The 19924-nt window shown below is 43.5% G+C and overlaps 1 protein-coding gene across 3 annotated transcripts in view; it reads right to left on the minus strand.

Moving 5' to 3' along the window:
• The window catches only part of SLC36A1 (solute carrier family 36 member 1), a 48903-nt gene that overhangs the window by 21521 nt on the left and 7458 nt on the right, over positions 1-19924 (minus strand). Inside the window, exons 2-7 of one of the 3 annotated variants that reach the window (XM_043464914.1) lie at positions 15543-15690; positions 8934-9024; positions 7797-7885; positions 6999-7094; positions 4697-4781; positions 3787-4005 (exon numbers count right to left, since the gene is read on the minus strand). In XM_043464914.1, the coding sequence (XP_043320849.1) occupies positions 3787-4005; positions 4697-4781; positions 6999-7094; positions 7797-7885; positions 8934-9024; positions 15543-15685 (723 nt within the window). In that variant the 5' untranslated portion in view covers positions 15686-15690. Of the gene's footprint in view, positions 1-3786; positions 4006-4696; positions 4782-6998; positions 7095-7796; positions 7888-8456; positions 8511-8933; positions 9025-15542; positions 15760-19924 lie in introns of those variants that run through there. The other 2 variants (XM_043464913.1, XM_043464915.1) reach the window with 2 other exon arrangements.

Raw genomic sequence — 19924 nt, forward strand, 5'->3', positions numbered from 1 at the left:
GACAGCAGTATTGGTACAAAGGGGGAAAAAATAGCAAAAACAGCATTTTAAAAAGAAGGCAAATAAAAACCAAGGCAACTGATAGCATGCAGGTACAATGTACCTAGCTGGCTGACCAACGGCAAGATTCCCCAGTGACAGCTGGTATTGAAGGAGCAGGACTCAAGAGACAAAAGCTGCCATTCTTTCAGAATTTGACTTTTAGATTTAAAAATGTCTTTAAAACTGCCTTTTACAATGTTTTAAAGCTGATTTAACTATAGAGGTATCTAGATAATTATGGAGCCTGTTCTAACAGCGTGACAGAATAATATGAGAGAACAAAAAAGAGACCTATTAGTCTCTATAGTAGGTTTCTCTTTGAAAGATTTCAAAGCAATTATATTGATATTGTAGTCTCCTTAAAATATGAAGAATTTTTAAAATGCTTTCTTTTCTGAGCCCCTGCTAAGAAACCAGTTAGATCTCTTTATGAGAAGCACTGCAGTTCCTGGAATGAAGCTGAGACTAGTAAATTTTTTTTTTTTTTTTTTTTATGAAACATGATGGTGAGATTGTCCTTTAATTCCCTGAGTCATAGTATAACTAGAGTTTCTGAAAACTGCCCAGGGTCATACGTTGGGCTGAGACATCACAGAGGGAATTTCAAAATACAGGTCTGGGGATACTGGTGTGATTGAGACCAGCAGAAGAAATTTATAATTTCACATATTTAATGATGGCTACTGCCTTATACCCCAACCAATTAAATGGAAAAACTTAATTTGCAAAAAAACGTACAAATTAAAATCAGGTCATTTTCAACATATTATCTCCTCATTTGCACCACATTATCATGTAACTATAACAGCTTTTTGAGAAATTGCTGTTAAATGTACATAAGGATTGCCAGATGTACTCCAATTTTAGGAACATTATTAACTGTGAAAAAATATGTCTCAGAATTAAGGATATCCGTGGTAGTCCAGTGGTTAGGACTCCACATTCTCACTGCTGAGGGAATGGGTTCAATCCCCTTGAGCCTCCAGGTACAGCCATAAAAAAAAAATAAAGAATTAAGGACATGCAGTGATAAATTAAGGACATGTACTGGGAGCCCAAACATTTACTGGGACTCTGCTCAGAACTGTACCACTTGTCATGCACGTGATGAAGAGACCCGCTCAGGTGGAAGGAGTCAAGCGACTCCCTCCAATGCTCAAGGTTAGGAAAAAATTCAGGAACTTTGGACACTGGGGGATTTATCAAGACACAGAGGGAAAGATACCAAGATGGGACAGCAGTAAGAGCAGCGACAAAGACAACCAGAGGGACAGCTTTAGCCATGTGCCACGTCAACAAGAAACTGCTGGCCACCCAGCCAGACCACATTCTCCCCTCTCCAGCCCCAGTAGAGAGCACTCCTGGGTCACAACACTCCTCCTCACTGAGCCCAGAGGCAGGCTCAGAATCACTCTCAGGCCTCAGCAGGGCTGCCTCTTCCGAAAGCGCAGGTTGTACTAGGCACAGACAGACCTCTGGACAGACACTTCTCTCAGCTGGGACTGAGATGCTATGGACCCTGTACTTCCATCCCTGTCCTCCAATCACAACAACCACAGCCCAGCTATCTGCAGTGGTATGAAATTAAATGTGGTGTCTACGTGAACTGGCCTCACTTCCTGTGTCTTTGAAAATTTCACTGCAGCATGTCCTAAGCACCGACTGAGATCGCTAATCATAAAATTAAATCATACACTTATTGATGCTTCCTTGTGTTAACTTAATGGGCCAGAGATAGGGGAAGAAACTCTCTAGAAATGATCATTCATGTGTTCACAGGCCCTCCTTCCAATCCATTAAAAAAATAGAACACAGACAGCTGTCTATTTGATGCTTTAGAAAATAATTCTACAGGAGAAGAGTCTGTATCTGCCACCCACCTGAAGGAAAACACAGAGAATGCTCACTGACTATAGTGTTTATCTAAATTCATTATGTCATTTCCTCAGTATACAAAGTCGCTGCATTTTATGACCCACTGTTTTCCTGGGAACCTCATCGGTGGGTAACTGGGTCACTGTTACGCAGACTGTGAAAATGAGGTAATGTCCACCTGTCAGACTGGCCCAAATTAAAAAGATTGATATGTCCAGTGTGGCTAGCATGGGATGCTTACGAACTATGGAAGGGAGTCTGTAAAATTGGTAAATGGCTTTTGGAAAAAGCAACTTGGCAGTATAAAAAATTCTAAAGTGTATACTCTCCAGCAAGTATACCACCAGCTCCTCTGTATGCATATATTATATAAATACATGGAGAAGTATTTATACATGTCCAGAAAAAGATAAGCATAAGGATACTATCATAATACTGAAATAACACTAAGGTGATACATGAATTGACAGGCCACTGACTGGGGACTGGTTAAATAAACAACAAAACTATGGCACATTTATTCTCTGAGATACTATTTAATAATTTTTTTAAATTTAGAGGTAAAAACAGATATATCAACATGGAAAGCTTTCTGCGGCACTGTTAAAGAAAAAAACTAAGGTAGATAAACACTATATATAATAATTTTTAAAATTATGTTAAAAAACACAAAACCAATTTTTGTTTTATATAGTTCTCTACATAGGAATATAGGAGGTAAATCCATTCAAAGGACCTAGAAAATACATGTAGCAGGTCCTAGAGTGGAGGAGATTCACATAGGTACTTGTGTTCTCTGTATTTTAATGAGTATGTATTGATAAGTTGTTTGGGGAATTATATTCAATATCAGGAGATGACGAAGGACAAGGAAGCCTGGAGTGCTGCAGTCCATGGGGTCGCAAAGAGTTGGACACAACTTGGCGACTAAACAAAAATCTTTCTTTAAAGTTATCGTTTTAAAGGGTGGTGGGGGAGGGATAGTTAGGGAGTTTGGGACTGACAGGTACACAATGCTATATTTAAAGTGGATAACCAATAAGAACCTACTGTATAGCAGAGGGAACTCTGCTCAATAGTATGTAACAACCTAAATGGGAGAAGAATTTGAAAAAGAATACACATGTATATATATAACTGAATCACTTTGCTGTACATCTGAAACTAACACAACATTGTTAATCAACCACACTCCAGTATAAAATACAAAGGTAAAAAAATGAAATAGAAGGGAAACATGGATATAAAAATAAGATGCTCAGCCTGATCTTCTACCCATCCATATACAGATATCCTCTCCTGCACCACCCCACAGACCTGCCCACATGGGCCATGTGATGGGGAATGATCACCAGATTTAGAATTCAGACAAATAAACACAAAATGGGAGTGGTAAAATAATAATATAACATTCCTTGTTATATCATAAGATGATTCTTCTATTATTAGTATAAAAACATAAATCTTATAATTTAATATTTAAGAATCATTAATATATTCTGTATTTTCCAATCTTATACAGTGATCATATATGATCATCTAACGGGGAGAAAGTCTACACTAGCGGTCTCAGTGGGGGTGATTCTGCCCTCCCTGGAGATGCTGGGCGACATCTAGAAACACTTTGGCTTTCACAACCTGGGGAGCAGTTGCTACTCGTGGGCAGAGACCAGGATGCTGCCAAGCACCCCGTAATGCATAGGACAGCCCCCGCAACAAAGAGTTATCTGGCCCAAGCGTCACCAGTGCCCATGCTAAGAAACCCTAATCTAAGTACACCACTTGTAAGTAATACCCCTATTTATGCTCACTTCCTCACTTTGTATCTCTGATTATCTATAAGACACAGTGAGAAGGCTGGGCTCCCACCTGAACAGTGAACTGGTAGATCATGACCAGGCTGACTGCCATGGTGATATTGGCCAACAGGGAGAAGATGGACAGGGCTCGGAGGTTCCTGACGAACACCAGCAGCACCATGAACGGCAGGAACACAAGCATGTAGAGTCTCGAGTCCATAGTGGGCGTCAGGATCACCGTCTCGTTGTTGTGGCAGTTGCTGGTGGTCCCATTGGCTGTTTCTATCACCTAGAATGAAGGGGAGAAACAGAGACAGCCTCTCCAATGACAAAGGCCAGTGACCCTCCCACCGGAAGGGGTTCTAGGCTAAAGGCTCAGTGTGTGAACAAGGTCGTATAAGAGGTCAGTGGTCATGGAACCATCTTCAGAGATCTTCCTAATTGTCATTAGCAACCCAACTGTCAGAGCTGGGATTGATCACATCATACCTAAAGACAAGAAAGGACTTTCCTGGTGGTCTACTGGTTAATAATTCACCTGCCAACACAGGGGACATGGGTTTGATACCTGATCCAAGAAGATCCCACATGCCACGGGGCACCCAGACCCATGCGCTGCAACTACTGAGTCTGTGCTCTACAGCCCACGAACCACAAGAGAAGCCATCACAACAAGAAGCCCGAATGCCACAACTAAAGAACAGCCCCCACTCGCTGCAACTAGAGAAAGCCTGTGCACAGCAACAAAGACCCAGCACAGCCATTAATAAATAAATGAATAATAAAAAATACAGACCAGAGGACAGCAAGACATCTTGAGGTTTTTCGATGTCCTAGGCCTTTAAATAAAATCAGACGACGCTGACCCTGTTCTGTGTAAAGTGTTAAGATCTCATTCTCATGCTGAACAAAATTGGCTTGGGAGGGATCCTAAACAGAAAGCCCACTCATCTCTTGCCATTCTTTTCACTAGGGCCTACCTGTTTAAAGTTGTCAGCCAGAAAGACAAAATAGATACAGCAGAATCCCAGCTGTGTGATGATTAGGAAGAAGTCCACAATGCGCCTGTGGGTGGGGAAGGAAGGAAGATAAAAGATCAAACGATAGAAAGTAAGACAGCCAGAGAGATGGGGGTTTGAAGACTGCTTCCTCCCAAGTCATCGCAGACCCTTCCCATCAGGTTACAAGGATGAGTGTGCCCTGCTAAGAGGAGAAGTGTGTCACTGGTGTAGAGCCCTGGAAGAAGGTGAGGGAGGCGCTATCTGTGTGGTTCCTGAGAACACATTCCTGGCTGCATGCCAGGAATGCTACACACAGTTGGGTAGACCCGAGACAGTCCTGAGACTGGACTGGCCGGAGTGGAGCACACATATAAGGACCACTGCCCAGTCCCTTGGCTACCCCTTCCCTATGGCCCGCCTGTCCCATTTCATCATGTTTGTCCTAAAGCTACAGGGAGCCCTTAGCATAAGAGCCCAAGAAGTGGACCCCTTCACAGTCTCTTTCTATAACCTGGATCAAAAAGCCAACTGACTCTCACACAAGGACATGGAAAGAGATATATCCAAACAGCCTGTGGTTGAAGCACAGTTACAACACCACCACCTAGTGACAACCTAATGGGTCATCAAAGGGAAAATGCTTAAATTATAGGCCATTTTAGATGGAACAGTACACAGCAGGTAAAAAGAATGTGTTAAATCTACGTGTGCTGAAACAGAAGGTCTAAAGACCTTTAAGGAAAAAAAGAATCCCACCGAGTTGCCAGTCAGAATGCATAGTATGATAATTAGTGTAAAAAATGTGAGGAATCTGTACATTTTTTTTTGTACATGTTTTTACATACTCAGAAAATTCCAGGAGAATATTCATGCAACTGTGACTTTACTTTTACTCTTCACTTTATCTTTTTCTATCTTGTTAAAAAAAGTTGTTGTTGCTGCTTTTTTTTTTTTTTACCATGAGCACACATTAATTTTATTAAAGGAAGGAAGGAAAGGAGGGAGGGATGTAGGAAAGAAGGGAGGAAAGAAAAAGAGGGGGAGGGATTGGGAGAGAGAGGAGGACAGAGAAAAAACAGAGATGCAGAAAAAGAAAGGAGAAAGGAGAAGAAAGACAGCCACCAACCAACCAACCAACAGGGGTCACTTGGCAACTTGGCTTCTCCAGAAATTATTTTGCTGAAAGAATTACAGAAACCTGCATCACAGGAGGACGCTTACTATGTGTGAAGGTAAAAGTCTCCCTATGATCACAAAAAGGAGTTTTTCTGGAGAACATTAATATGATTCAATTTAAAAAAAAGGTGGGAGGAACTTCCTTGGTGGTCCAGTGGCTAAGAATCTGCTGTGCAATGCAGGGGACTCTGGTTCGATTCCTGGTCAGAGAACTAAGATCCCACATGTCCCAGGGCAACTAAACCCATGCACTGCAATGAAGATCCTGAGTGCTGCAATTAAGACCCAATGCAGCCAAATAAACAAACATTAAAAAAAAAAAAAAGGATCCAGCCCTTGATGTTATCACTTTTCTACATCAAAACGTACCATTGCCTCAAACGGGAAACAAACAGTAGAATACCTCTCTCCAGGTGTCTGAAAAATTATCAGAAGGAGAAATATCCAAACACCTCCCACGTCAGCTCCTAAAACATCTCTTTCCCTAACAAACCCTTTTGCTCTAATTCCCCTCACCTCCCCCTTGAAGCCCTGCTTCTCCTTACCAGTGCCCAGCCCTGAAAGCACCTATCAAGCACGCTTCTCACTGGCACAGTGGACAAGAGCATCTTTAGGATTCCTCCCCCTTGGGGCCCCTGCAGTGCATTGCTAGTTCCTGATACTCTCTCTACTGGTACACCCTGACCTCTTGTTCTCAACAGATCTCCCACACATCTTTCTCCTTCTCCTGGAGAGCCAGGACCATGTAATATGGGGAAACCATCCTCCCTACACCTGGAATTGCTTTGTACCACTTACAAGAGTGTGTTCAAATGTCTGTTGACCAAAAGAGGGGATACAATACCATCACTGGTCACAGGCTGTCAAAGCTGGAAGAGCCCTTAGCTACCTTTCAGGCCAGTGCCCTCCTGTCTTACCAATGAGAAAACTGAGGCCTAGGGAGAGGAGTGGTCACACAGCTCAAGGTCACACAAATGACCACTGGCAGAGCTGAGCCCAGGCAATGTTCTTCCCATTAGCTACACGGTCTTCAACCCCTCACCACCCTATCTGAAGACCCCCACACTGGGCAGCCACAGCCGCAAAGAAGAAAGAAACCCATTACCTTCCCCAGTGCGCGTGGTTCCGGAGCCAGGAGACGGGGCTGGCTTCCAGGCCGTACATCACCGTATCCCCATAGTCCAGAAAGGGCTTGTTCAGTCTGGGAGGAAGCAAGGGATGGGAAGGGCGCAGTGTGGGGTCAGACAATGACAATGACAGGACAAACAGCTCATGGAGACCTGGGTGGGTTCCCCATCTGCCACCCCAGGCACACCACCAAGTCCTCAGTCTGATGCTTTTGAGGAGCATAAGTTTGAAGTCAATGGGACAGTTACTTCCTTATAATTAAGCAATCATCTGGTAAAATCTTTTCAATAGGGCCATATTACAAAGCACATAAAACTACAATATGGTCTCTGTACACTGGTTATAGGTTAGTGTGACAGATGGCGTATGTGTGTGCTCAGTCACATCCGACCCTTTGGGACCCCATGGACTGGAGCCCGCCAGGCTCCTCTGCCCATGGTATTTTCCAGGCAAGAACACTGGAATGGGTTGCCACGCCCTCCTTCAGGGGATCTTCCCGACCCAGGGATCGAACCCACGTCTTCTGTGCCTACTCCAGTGACAGGTAGATTCTTTACCACTGAGCCACCTGGGAAGCCCATGTGACAGATGACAGCAAGCTAAGAAAGGGCAGAGAAACTTCCAGAGAAAGGCCGTTAACCAGCAGCCACCCTCAGCTAGCACAGAGAGCCGAGAGTGATGTGTGTTGAGTGCTCGCTTCCGGCGCTGGTAACGGAACCTGGAAGGAACCTGGAAGGACAGTCTGTCACTCGAGAGGTGCATGGAACACTCTCACCTGTAGCAGAAGTGGTGAGCGCACTTCACCAGGATACGCATGCAGTGCACAGCCACGAGGCCAATCACCAACAGGCTGAGGGGACCCATCTGTGGACAGGCGTCGCGGGCCAGGGAGGGAGAGTCAGGCAAGCAGAGTTAGAACTGGAATTTGCACATGGTCAAAATGTAACTAGGGTACCTTCCAATGACAGAACTTCCAGCAGGGCATTCGAGAAACAAACGTGCTCACAGAGATTAGTTGAGCAGGAAGGGCACCCTCTGAACCTCGGCAGGCCTTCTAGAGAATTAATCTCCCTGAGGAGAATGACACGGAGTAGGCTGCTTTGAGACTGCTGCCTACTCAGCAGAATAGAAGGCTCCTGGGACTGTCGGGGAAGAAGAGACAGGCTAAGGGCTGATGGGAGGGGGCGAGTTCTGTCTAGAGTAATGGCACAAGCCAGTCTTTAGCTGAGGACAAGTCCAGCCTCTGAGCTACCTCTAACTTTATTTATTTTTATTTTTCCCATATAACTTTTTTTAAGTTGATATGTTGTATTTTCATTTTTATTTGGTTAAGATTTTTTTTTTTCTTCTGGCCTCGAGCCATGTGGGATCTTAGCTCCCCAGTCAGGGTTTGAACCAGTGCCCCCTGCAGTGGAAGCACAGAGTCTTAACCAATGGAATCCCCCATCTCCAACTTTAAAAGAAAGCAGAATGGCTTTGGACAGGCAGTCTATCAGGGGAAGAATCAAGAAAGAAAAAAAATAAGATTTTCAGAGTTGTCTGTCTAAGGGCAGGGCATGAAAAGACTGAAAAATGGAGAGAATTCTGTTATTCTTTAGTTAATATTATTGATGGAAACGGCCAGGACCTCCTCCTTACCTCAAGGAGCCTCCATGAGGGCAGGAATCTTTGTCTATTTCACTCACTAATAATAGTCTTAAGAATTTAGAAGAGTGCCCGGCACACAGCAGATCCTCAATACATACCTTTAGATGAATAAACCTGAACCCTGCTTTTTCTCAACTGCATTTGAAAAAGAAAAGCTTCCCATTTCAAAATGTTTTACATGAAGTAAATTAAACACACACACACACACACACACCATATCCTAAAATTTGTCACAATACTTCCCTGCACCGACGCAGACCCTTACCAAGATGCCTGCATTTTTCACCGCCAGAGGCAGTCCCAGGAGTCCTGTGCCAATGTTGCTTTTTAGCAGGTGGATCAGGGTCTGGAACCATCTAAAGTGGGAATAAGGCAGAAAAGGGCAGGTTAACAATAATAAGATGTAACATTTATTGAGCACTTACCATTGAGCTAAGTACCTTCATGAATCATCTCATTCAATTCCCAGCATGGCAGGCATATTCTTTATCACTGAGCCACCAGGGAAGCCCAGAACAACACTGTAAGATAAGTATTAACTTCATTTTACACAGGATGAAGCAACTTGTTCACGGTCACACACCTGAGTGTGAGTCTGGATTCAAACCCAGGCTGTCTAGCCCCCAAGCCCACTCTTCTAGTCACTGGGCTATGTCCATTCCCCAGGGCATCTCTGAGTTCACCTTGCTTAGAGATTAGACTGGAGGGACAGTATGGTGTTGCTCCTGGTGTATTGGTTTTCACCCTGGAACTTTCCACTATAAAAACTCAGATCCAGAATTGCAAGAGAGGATTCCAAGCATAACTGTGAAGGACAGACACACTAGTGTGAGTAAAGAACAGGGGAAATAACAAAATAGAAGCCCCAAATCCCTATCAGAAAGTTTTATGTAATGTGAACAGAGTAAAAGTCATATGGTCCCACAGTCCCTGGTGTATTGTGTATTAAAAAAAAAAAAAGTCAAATGCCATAGAGTCCTAAGATTGGAGAAGCCCTTTTCAGACAGTCACCTAGTTTATCTTTCTGCCTTGAGAACAGTGTTTCCCCTTGGCTGTTATAGACTGTCCCTCTCAAGCTGCAATTGGAAAGCCTCTCATGTGTCATTATTTTTCCACTTAACAAACACCATCTATAACGTGTAAAACATTGTGTTAATGCAATGGTGGAAATTGCATGGATCAGACGTGAACTTTAGTCTCTAGAAACTAATTAAGTCTGCAGGAAAATAAGGCAGACACATGAAAAAGATCAAACATGATACCACTTTGCCCCAGACTTCCTCAAGATTTGGTCCCTGGCACTGTCTGGAAATTCTTTTCCACATATAACCTAAATACCTCCTAAACAATGCTTCCACATATGTCTTCCAAACTGCAATTTAGTAGAAACTGAAAGCAAATCATGTGTTAACTTGTGGTGGTGGTTTAGTCACCAAGTCGTGTCTGACCCTTGTGACCCCATGGACTGTAGCCCGCCAGGCTCTGCCATCCATGGGATTTCCTAGGCAAGAAGACTGGAGTGGGTTGCTATTTCCTTCTCCAAGGGATCTTCCCTACCCAGGGATCAAATCAGGGTCTCCTGTATTACAGGTGAATTCTTTTCCACTGAGCCACTGGGGAAGCCCATTAACTTGTAAGAACCATAATAAATAAGATCCGTCTACACTCTCTGGAAAGGAATTTTACTCTCGGTAACCTTTCTCCCTCTACCTCTAGAAAGAAAATTTCTTGACCTTCCTACTGTCCCCAAGTTTCTCATGCAAGATCAAGAAAACTGCTTCAAGTCTGAACGAGAAGAGGCGAGTGCTCTCCTGGACTAAACAAAGAGACGGCAAGGGTCCAGGGGTGACTCTTCCATTATCAGGGGCCAGTGACCAGGAGATTATGGGCAGAATGACGGACCAGTCAAATTTCTATCTTGGCAAATGTTTAATCCACTTAAGGGCAAAGATAAGCACTTCACCAAAACTACCTGCCTACTAGAGGCCTCCCCCAAACACCTCTGGGCTGGGTTTCAAAGGAGATCAGATCCCTCCAGCCCTGATTCTGCCATTAATTCATTATGAAAATTCCCTTCCCTCCTCTGGGCCTATCATCTCATATGAGAGGAGTGGACCAGAACAGCATACTTCAACTCTGAAACAGCAGGGCTTAAGCAATTGACCAAAATTATTCTCTGTTAAAATAATTAATGTATTTATTTTTGGTGGTGCTGGGTCTTCGTTGATGTGCTCGGGCTTTCTCTGGCTGCGCAGAGTGGGGGCTACTCTTCATTGTGGTGCACAGGCTTTACATTGTGGTGGCTTCTCTCATTGCGGAGCACAGGCTCTATGCACGCGGACTTCAGTAGTTGTGGTACATGGGCTTAGATGTCCCAAAGCATGTGGAATCTTCCCGGACCAGGGAATCAAACCCATATATCATGCAGTCAGGCGGACTCCTATCCACTGTACCAAAAAGACTTCCAAAATTAAGCTTTTCACCAATGGCCACGAGCTGGGATTACCCAAAACCATATGAGTTATCACAGTATCAATTCCATGGACTACAGAATCTTAACTATGGGGGTAAGAGGGAAAAAGATGCCTAACAAATCGTAGTTCTTATACTTTTTTGGCCTTAGGACCCTTTTATGCACTTATAAATTATTGAGGATCCCACATAGTTTTTGCTTATATGGATTATATCTGATTATCTATCTATCTATCTATATATATATTGTACATATATATACATATGTACATATACATATGTATATACACATATACATATATACATATGTACAATATATACAATATATATTTTATAAATTAAACCAAGAAACTTAAAAATATGTATTAATTTAAAATAACAATAAACTTACTACATGTTAATAAAAATAACCAATTTTTAACAAAAAATAACTCTATTTTCCAAAAAAATAAAATGTGAGAAGCACATTACCTTTCTTTTTTTGCAAATCTCTTTAATGTCTTGTTTGATGGCTGGATTATCTTCTGCATTCAACCTCTTGTGATACATTGCTTTGATGGAAGTCCCTGAAGAAAATCTGCCCTCACACAGATATGTAGCTAGAATGTATCTTAATAGACTGTTCAGGCAACTGTGGTATTTTTTATTTGATACTACATCAAAGCTCAACACACATAGTTTCTTAGGAGTTAGCTGTAATGTGGAATCTGACCTTTTCATACTCTGCTATGTGAAAATACACTGGCGATCTTGCTCCTTGAAAGATCTTTTACCCACACACAATTTCCCAACATCATACTTTGGCCATATGGGAGATACTGGTTCCCTGAGCTATATGGATCTTTCAAATGCTGGCACATTTCATTATACGACATTAAAAAAAATCACGTTTATTAGTATCAGCCCTAATCTCATTAGACAAGTCTTTATGTAAAGGGAAGCTGTCAAGGTCACAGTGCTGGATATGAGTTTATTTTTTCTGATTTTGCTCAAAAGCTCAAATATCACTGTTGGCAACAAACAGTACTGTTTTTTTTTTGGCTGTGCTGGATCTTCACTGTGGCTGGACAGCTTTCTCTAGTTGCAGCATGCTGGCTTAGTTGCGCCTGCGGCATGTGGGATCACAGCTCCCCAGCCAGGGACTGAACTCGCGTCCCTGGGATTGAACTCGCGTCCCTTGCACTGAAAGGTGACTTTTTAACCATTGGACCACCAGGGAAGTCCCTTAATAGTTTTTCCTGAGGTGACGGTCTCATTACTTTCATTTTCAAGAAAATATGTGCCAAGTACTCAGATCTGAACAACCTACACTTTCCTAGTTGTTCAGTAGAGGTATTTCATGTGCAGTTTTCATTTTGTCACACAGAATATTAACAAAATATTCTGGACTGAAGGGTCAAGATTTAGTAAAATTAGCGATATGATTGCTTCATCAAGGACATGCTTAAGTGAAAGATACAACGATGATGAGCATAATTTGGTGTGACCTCCCTGAGGCATGCTAAGGCACCGGCAATTTTACCCATCGTTGCTTCTGAACCATCAGCGCAAATGTCAACACAGTGAAAAGGCAAATCACATCTAGTATTATTATGAAAACAGTTTTCACTTCGTGGGCTTCTTAAAATGGTCCTGGGACACCCAAAGGGTCTGAAGACCATACTTTGCAAATGGCAACTCCAGATAACCTACCGAAGACTGGTTTCAGTCAACTGGTTTCTCAGCCTGCCAGCCTGGGGGAAAAAGTATCAAAGTTCGGTGGAGAGCAGTATAATGTAGCTCAATAGGGCAACAAGAAAACTTTGCCCGAAAGAGTAAAATCTGAGGCCGTCATCAAAGCAGTCAACAGCTTGATAACTTGAAGGGTTAGGAAATAACCTCACCAAACACATTATCATGGAAGCACCTGGGGCTCCTATCTGCACCCCTGACTGGGGATTCTTACTGAGTCCTAATCCCCTAGAAGAGCCTGGTGTGCATGCATATACTTTGCTTCTTGTACTTTGTTCCATGTATTTTTTCCACATACTTTGTTCCTTAGCAAATTAGATAACACAGTGGAGTAAGTCCCTAGGAAACAGGAACCCAGCTCAAAAACTTGTCCCTAACACTTCTCACCTATAGAGCTAACTAAGTCCCAAATCAGCTTACACTTAATCATACTTGGCACATTTCTACAAGTAACGCTTCTGGGGATCCAGGCCCCAGGCAAGCACTCAACCAATCCTCTAAGTCCCAAAGGAGTACTTTCCCCTGCACCACTTGTGAAGGGCTTGTGACACCTGCTATCACTTAGAGAGCAGCTTTCCTGGGTCACCTACCTTGTTTCACAATACCAGGGCAGGATGGGCCCTCAGAAAAAGTACATCCCCAAGCAAGGCCAAGAGAACATTGATCAAACATTCCAATCGGTCAATCTCCAGCAAACAATGGGAGATAATTTGGCGTTGACTATTAATTACAACCCAATGTGGAAAAAAAAAGAGAGATTCAGAATAGCTAACAGCCATGCATTGTCTTCAGTATGACAAAACCTATGAGCTACCATCCTGATGTTGCTAGATGATTGGCTGTGAACTTTAGAGGAGTCCCTCTAAAAATGAAAATCTAGAGCCCATATGGCAAGCACTGCATAGACAAGCTGAGGTCTAAGAACAAGGAGCAAAAACTGGAAAGAAAACTAGAAAGAGAAGCTTAGAAGTGTTTTACAGTAACCAGAGTGACTTCTGAAGAGAAGCCATCACATGGCTGCATTTGACACTCCTTCCACCTGGGGAAGTCCCAGAGGTAGGTAAGGTTAGGGAAGAGAGAGGAAAGACAGTTTTCACTACTGCTGGTTGGGGTCTAAGCAATCTTTTCCATCAACTAACACTGCAAGCAGATGGGGGAATCTATAGTAGCATGCCACAGGAGAAAGAAAGGTTCCATCCTATGGAGATGAAACCTTTATGAGCAGAAAACCAGCGAGAGGTGGAGAAGGGCTTATAATGTGGGCAGACCGTCTCCTCTAGTTTGGAGTTCACTAGAGAAAATGCCTTGCACCAGGAAAGACTGCAGCCAGGGGGGCTTTACCAGTAATGAGCTCCAAGAGAAGCTCCCATGGTCTCCTTGGGCAGTCACAGGGGACAGTGTGAGTCAAGGACATAATGGATCCCTCAGTGAGTCACACCCAACCCCCAAGGGAACACACAGAGGATGATGGCAAAGCTTGAGAAATAAACAGAAGGGCTGCAGAAGATGGGGTGCTGCGGTCCAGAGAAAATGTTAGGGCTCTGCTGACTTCAAAACTGAACTAGACAACTCAGTGGAGTAGAAAAACCTCTTCTGAATCTTCTCATTTGAAGAGTGAATCAGCAGAGCTTCACACGGGGGTCCTCAATCTTATATTTGGAAAAACTGAGGCCCACAGAGGGCCAAACTAACCCAGATGAGACTTGGGATTCAGTTTCCAGAGACAAGGCGTAAGCCCTCCTAAGGGCATACAAAGCAAATCACCTCTTCTTTTTCTTTTTAAAGATTTTATTTATTTATTTTGATGAGGATAACTTTTTTTAAAGTCTTTATTGAATTTGTTACAATATTGCTTATGTTTTATGTTTTGGGTTCTTGGCAGTGAGGCCCGAGGGACCTTAGTTTCCTGACCAGGGACCAAAAGCACATCTCCCGCATTGGAAAGCGAAGTCCTAACCACTGGAGTACCAGGGAAGTTTCCTCTTCTTTACCAACGCCTTGAATCTTTTAGGACCTCCCTGGTAGCTCAACTGGTAAAGAATCTGCCTGCAATGCAGGAGACCCCACTTCAATTCCTAGGTCGGGAAGATCCCAGACTTCCCACTCCCATATTCTTGGGCTTCCCTGGTGGCTCAGACAATAAAGCATCCACCTGCAATGCGAGAGACCTGGGTTCAATTCCTGGGTTGGGAAGATCTCCTGGAGGAGGGCATAGTGCAGGAGAAGTTATTCTTCCCTCTTTCTGTTTATTCTGTCAAATGCCCTGGCTATTTGGTGATGGGGACAGAAGTCTGGGGGAGACTTTGCAAAGGACTGTCTGTACTGGACTTGGAGTTATTGAAGCTTCTAGCACAGATGACCCAAGGTTCTAAATTAAGAGAATGTTCTCTCTAGAAGTTTTTCTTATGTTCAGGCTGTTACTTAGCACCAGCCTTCTGCGACCAACGCAGGTGAAATGAACAAAGAATAAGAAACAGAGTAGAGATTAACTGACCAAGAGCTCAGATCTCAGCACCATCACTCACTTCATCTCTTTATGTGTTACTCTCATCTGTAAAGAAGGGAACTGATAAAATCGGGGGGCAAAAATAACTCAAAGGGAGATTACGTTACTAACACAGAACGTGGGAATATGATTCCCACCCCTCGGGCAGACAGAGCAGCTACTTACGTTGTGCTGTTGCTTTCCCCAAACCGCATGTAGGACCCTGAGGAAGAGAAGTTGTTCAGGCCTTCGGACGGGCTCTCCTCCGGGCTCGCGTCGGTGGAGCTGTAGTCGCGGTAGTCCTCATCCCGAAGTCTCTGCGTGGACATGGTAACTGGAGGGACAGGGGTGGCACTCAGACCTCCAGTGGCTCGTGCCTCTAGCTCCAAGCCTGGGGTCGGCTCTAGGGCAGAAGCAGCCATTGTCACAGAGTCAGTGACAGCTGCACTATGGATCACAGACGTGAGAATGCCTGATACTGACCGAAATGAAAAAGGTACAAAGTGCACACGGGCAGGCTGAGCTCACTCGACTTCTGCCTCCCAGCCGACGGTGCCACATTCACAAGTTTCTAAATTTGCCAGCACACCAGGACAGAACAAAGGTGAGGCACTGCTTGGGAGGGGTGGGAGGAGATGCAGACAGGCACCTCTTGGTAGTCTTTCCTATTCCTTAGGTTGGGATTAACAACCCCTTCCATTGAGCTAATTTCTTGGACCCCGAACAATAGTGACTTTTTATCTACATCCATCTTCCCCAAAAGCAAGCTCTTAAAGGACAGGAACCTAAATATTCCTAAGCTGTATTCTATTTTTCCTATGCATTCAGTACAGTAAGAACCTTCTGCAGTCCAGAAATCCCGTCCAGATCATCTGAATCTACTCAAACTCTCCACTAGGTCCCAAAGTTACAAAAGATGTTCCCTTTCTCACTGCCAGGACCTCTGGTATGTTCTGTACTCTTTGATGTATACTCACTCCCTCATCCTAGGACTCTTTTCTTGCAACCAGCATGAATATTGAGAAACGGAGCTAAAAGCAACTCGGAGGAAGACTAGGAGCATGAGAGGTACCCGCCACTGGCCCTTGTTGCAACATCTCCCTTCCACCCGTCTTCCTTTTTATTTTAACAGATCTGCCAATTTTTTAAAGATAGTGGAAGAAGAAAACCTTCCTATTTCATGCAGAGGAAGGACACAGAGGATGGTATCCCCTGGGTGGACTTTGTTTTAGTAATTAAGCAGCAGAAAAGAGAACAACAAGGACTTCACTAAGATACACTACAAGTATACATTCCAATAGCTGTGTAAGCTCCCAGAATATGAGGGTCTGTTGCTAAAAGAGCCATTGGAGGTCACTCCAAACTGCTCATTTTACAGATAAAGCATCAACCCCCGCAAAAGCTGAAGGGACCTGCTCTGCTACAGCCAGGTAGCAGCCAAGCAGTAAACATACATCCTGACACTCCACCTGAATCTGGAAACATCACTGAATACACTGCCAGTTGCAGTAATGAAATATCATAATGAAAGAGACTCAACTTCCTCCAGGAATCTGCAATTGAGTAAAGAAAAAAAAAGGTTCATGAACATTAAAAATTACAAATAAAAATCCTTCTGACACTTGGCAGACTGGTACGATCACCTGCCTACAAAGTGCTTTCCTCTATCCTGAGTCTCATATGCTGCCTCAGATGCCCGGGAGGAGACAGGACCTCTGAGGGCAATCACAACGTGCTGTCCCACCTGACATAACATTAGCTGCCAGCGACTAGAAAGCTCTGTGTCAAGTGCTCCCAGAAGTCCAGCCCCTGGGGATTCTTCGGACCCCACCTGGTACCTGAGTGATCCAGGGTGATCTCATTTTCTCCCACCAATCACATAACCTCATGAAAAAAGTGCTTGGCAGAAAGCCAGCAAAGGACTTGGAAGTCCCAGAGAGGATCCTGCCTCACTTCACCACCAGAGCTGACCTTGCTAAGCATCTAAGAGGGCATCATTTACTCACATGGTGGAAGAATTCAAGGAGTCATCTAAGCTCTTAGGGCAACTAAACTCATAAGAAGGCTGGGGTGGGAGGAAATCTATAAAGTATCTTAATGTGAACAGTTGAAAGCTGCTACTCAGGTAAAATCGATTAAGTGAGTTTCTATGCAGGACATCCCTGATGGTTCAGTGGCTAAGACCCCATGCTCTCGTTGCAAGGAGCCCAGGTTCAATCCCTGATCAGGAAACCAGATCCCACATGCCACAACTAAAGATCCTGAGTGCTACAACTAAGATCCAGCATGCCAAATAAGTAAATAAACAATTTTTTTTAAGGTTAGTATCTATGCATGTCAGAAGTGTGGAAAGTGGAAGTGTTAGTCGCTCAGTTGTGTCTGACTCTTGCGATCCCATGGACTGCAGCCTGTTCAGGCTCCTCTGTCCAAGGGATTTCCCAGGCAAGAATACTGGAGTGGGTAGCCATTCCCTTCTCCAGGGGATCTTGCCAATCCAGGGATCAAACCTGGGTCTCCTGCATTTCAGGCAGATTCTTTACCATCTGAACCACTAGGAAAGCATGTCAGAAGACCTGGGTGCTAAAGTTGCCTCTTATCACTAGTTTGCTCAGTGAAGCAATAAGAAGCAATTCTTATTTGCCTCTCAGGTCTTAGTTCCAAATGCTAAAAATTTGGGTGTGGGGGTATGGTATACTAACCTATCTCTCAGTACCTCTTCCAGTAATCAATGTAATTCTTTATGCAAGCAATGGCTACTTTTGAGTCTCTTCCAACATACCCAAAGCGTCTGAGGAACAGAAGCCTTCCAGGTGAACCCTGCATATTACCAAGGGAGAGGAACAGAAAACAGGCACTGACAAGTTCCCCAATCCCTCCCCATCAACCAAGAAACCACTCTTGGTACGGACGCTCAATTTATTTCAAACACTGTTAAGAAGCCTCCTCACGTCACTGTAAAAACTGAAGTGACCCACAGCAGATTATCACTTAGAAAACTGCTCAGAAAGAAGCTCAAATCTATAGATCAAAAGTCCAGTGAACAACCGCAGGATGTGGAAGATGTGGCTTGGCAACTGTGCATGTTGAAAAAGGAGAATAATGCTACTTACAGGTTTTAGTTGATGATAAGCTCCACAGAAATCAATGATAACACAATAGATGCCAATTCTGCTAATGCAATTCTTGGTTTCACTACAAGAAAGAACCCCAGGGAGATGACAGACTGTTTTTTTGTTTTTGTTTTTGTTTTTTTTTGCCACACCCTGTACTCTGTTCCAGGCAGCACACTATAAAGGGGATAATGACCAACTGCAGTATAGCCAGGGGTCAGCACCAAGATGACTAGCGGGAAGGAAAGCAGCTAAATGAAGAATGGTTGGAAGTCCTGAGAAGGTTCAACCTGGAGAACTGGAAACTCAGGAGGTAGAAAAATTGTCTTTCAAAGCTGTTCTAGGGATCAGATTCATCCTTTAGAGCCTCAAAGATTACTCAGAAACAGGATCATTAGGTGGAAAGTAAAGGGAGACAGGTCTTTGGCATAAGGAAGCCAACTCTCAAAGGAGTTATCCACAGGACTTCCCTGGTGGTCCAGTGACTAAGACTCGATCTTCTGATTCTGGGGGCCTGGGTTTGATCCCTGGTTGGGTAACTAGATCCCAGATGCCACAACTAAAGATCCTGTGTGCCACACCTAAGACCTCGTGCAGCCAAATATATAAATAAAGATATTAAAATATATGTGTGTGTGTGTGTGTGTGTATGAAAGGCAGTATCCAGGAACTTCCCTGAGTCCTTGGTTCAGGGGTTAAGACTCCATGCTTCCACTGCAGGGGTACTGGGTTTGATCCCTGGTCAGGGAACTAAGATCCTGCATGCTGCATGACAGCCAAAAAGGAAAAAAAACAAAACAAAACAGGAGTTGTCCACATGGATCACTGGATCATTCTAGGAGATAGTGTATCTTATTCTTGGAAAGTTCCAAGCAGAAGCCCTTCTCAGAATTGCTAGGCAGGAAATGAAGCCTGTAGAGAGTGGGTGTGATCACTCTCTGGAGGTTACTTCCTTCTAGGGCTCTTCTGGCAACCAAGGCCTCCGCGTCTTTTCTCTAGGTATCCCCACTTACTGCTAGTTCTCTTGGCCACCCTGCCCTGAGTTCTCTGTGATGAAATCTGGTTTCCACCATCTACTGCTATAATTGCCAATTCCTGCCCTGTGGGAGTTTTAATAGACCTTGTTAACTGTCCAAATGAGGGATGTAATATTTAAGAGTTCAAAACAAGCTTGTTCTTCAGGTTCTTGAGGACAATAAACTGAGTTTATACAACATGTGTGGTCCATCAACACAAAGTAAAAATCTCCATAAAATATTTAGATTCAAGAGAGTACTAAGTAAGAAAAGTCTGCATGTTGGGTGACAAATATATATATATATATATATTTTCAAGTTTACTTTCGAACCAAAATTGAATTGAAACATCAACTCTTTAAATAACCTTGATAAATGCTCTTCTTTTTCCTTATAGAAAAATTATTTTTAACTAATCAATAATTGCTATTTTAAGGTCTTT

This window comes from Cervus canadensis, chromosome 4 (genome assembly GCF_019320065.1).
Source record: "Cervus canadensis isolate Bull #8, Minnesota chromosome 4, ASM1932006v1, whole genome shotgun sequence".
Lineage (NCBI taxonomy): Eukaryota > Metazoa > Chordata > Mammalia > Artiodactyla > Cervidae > Cervus > Cervus canadensis.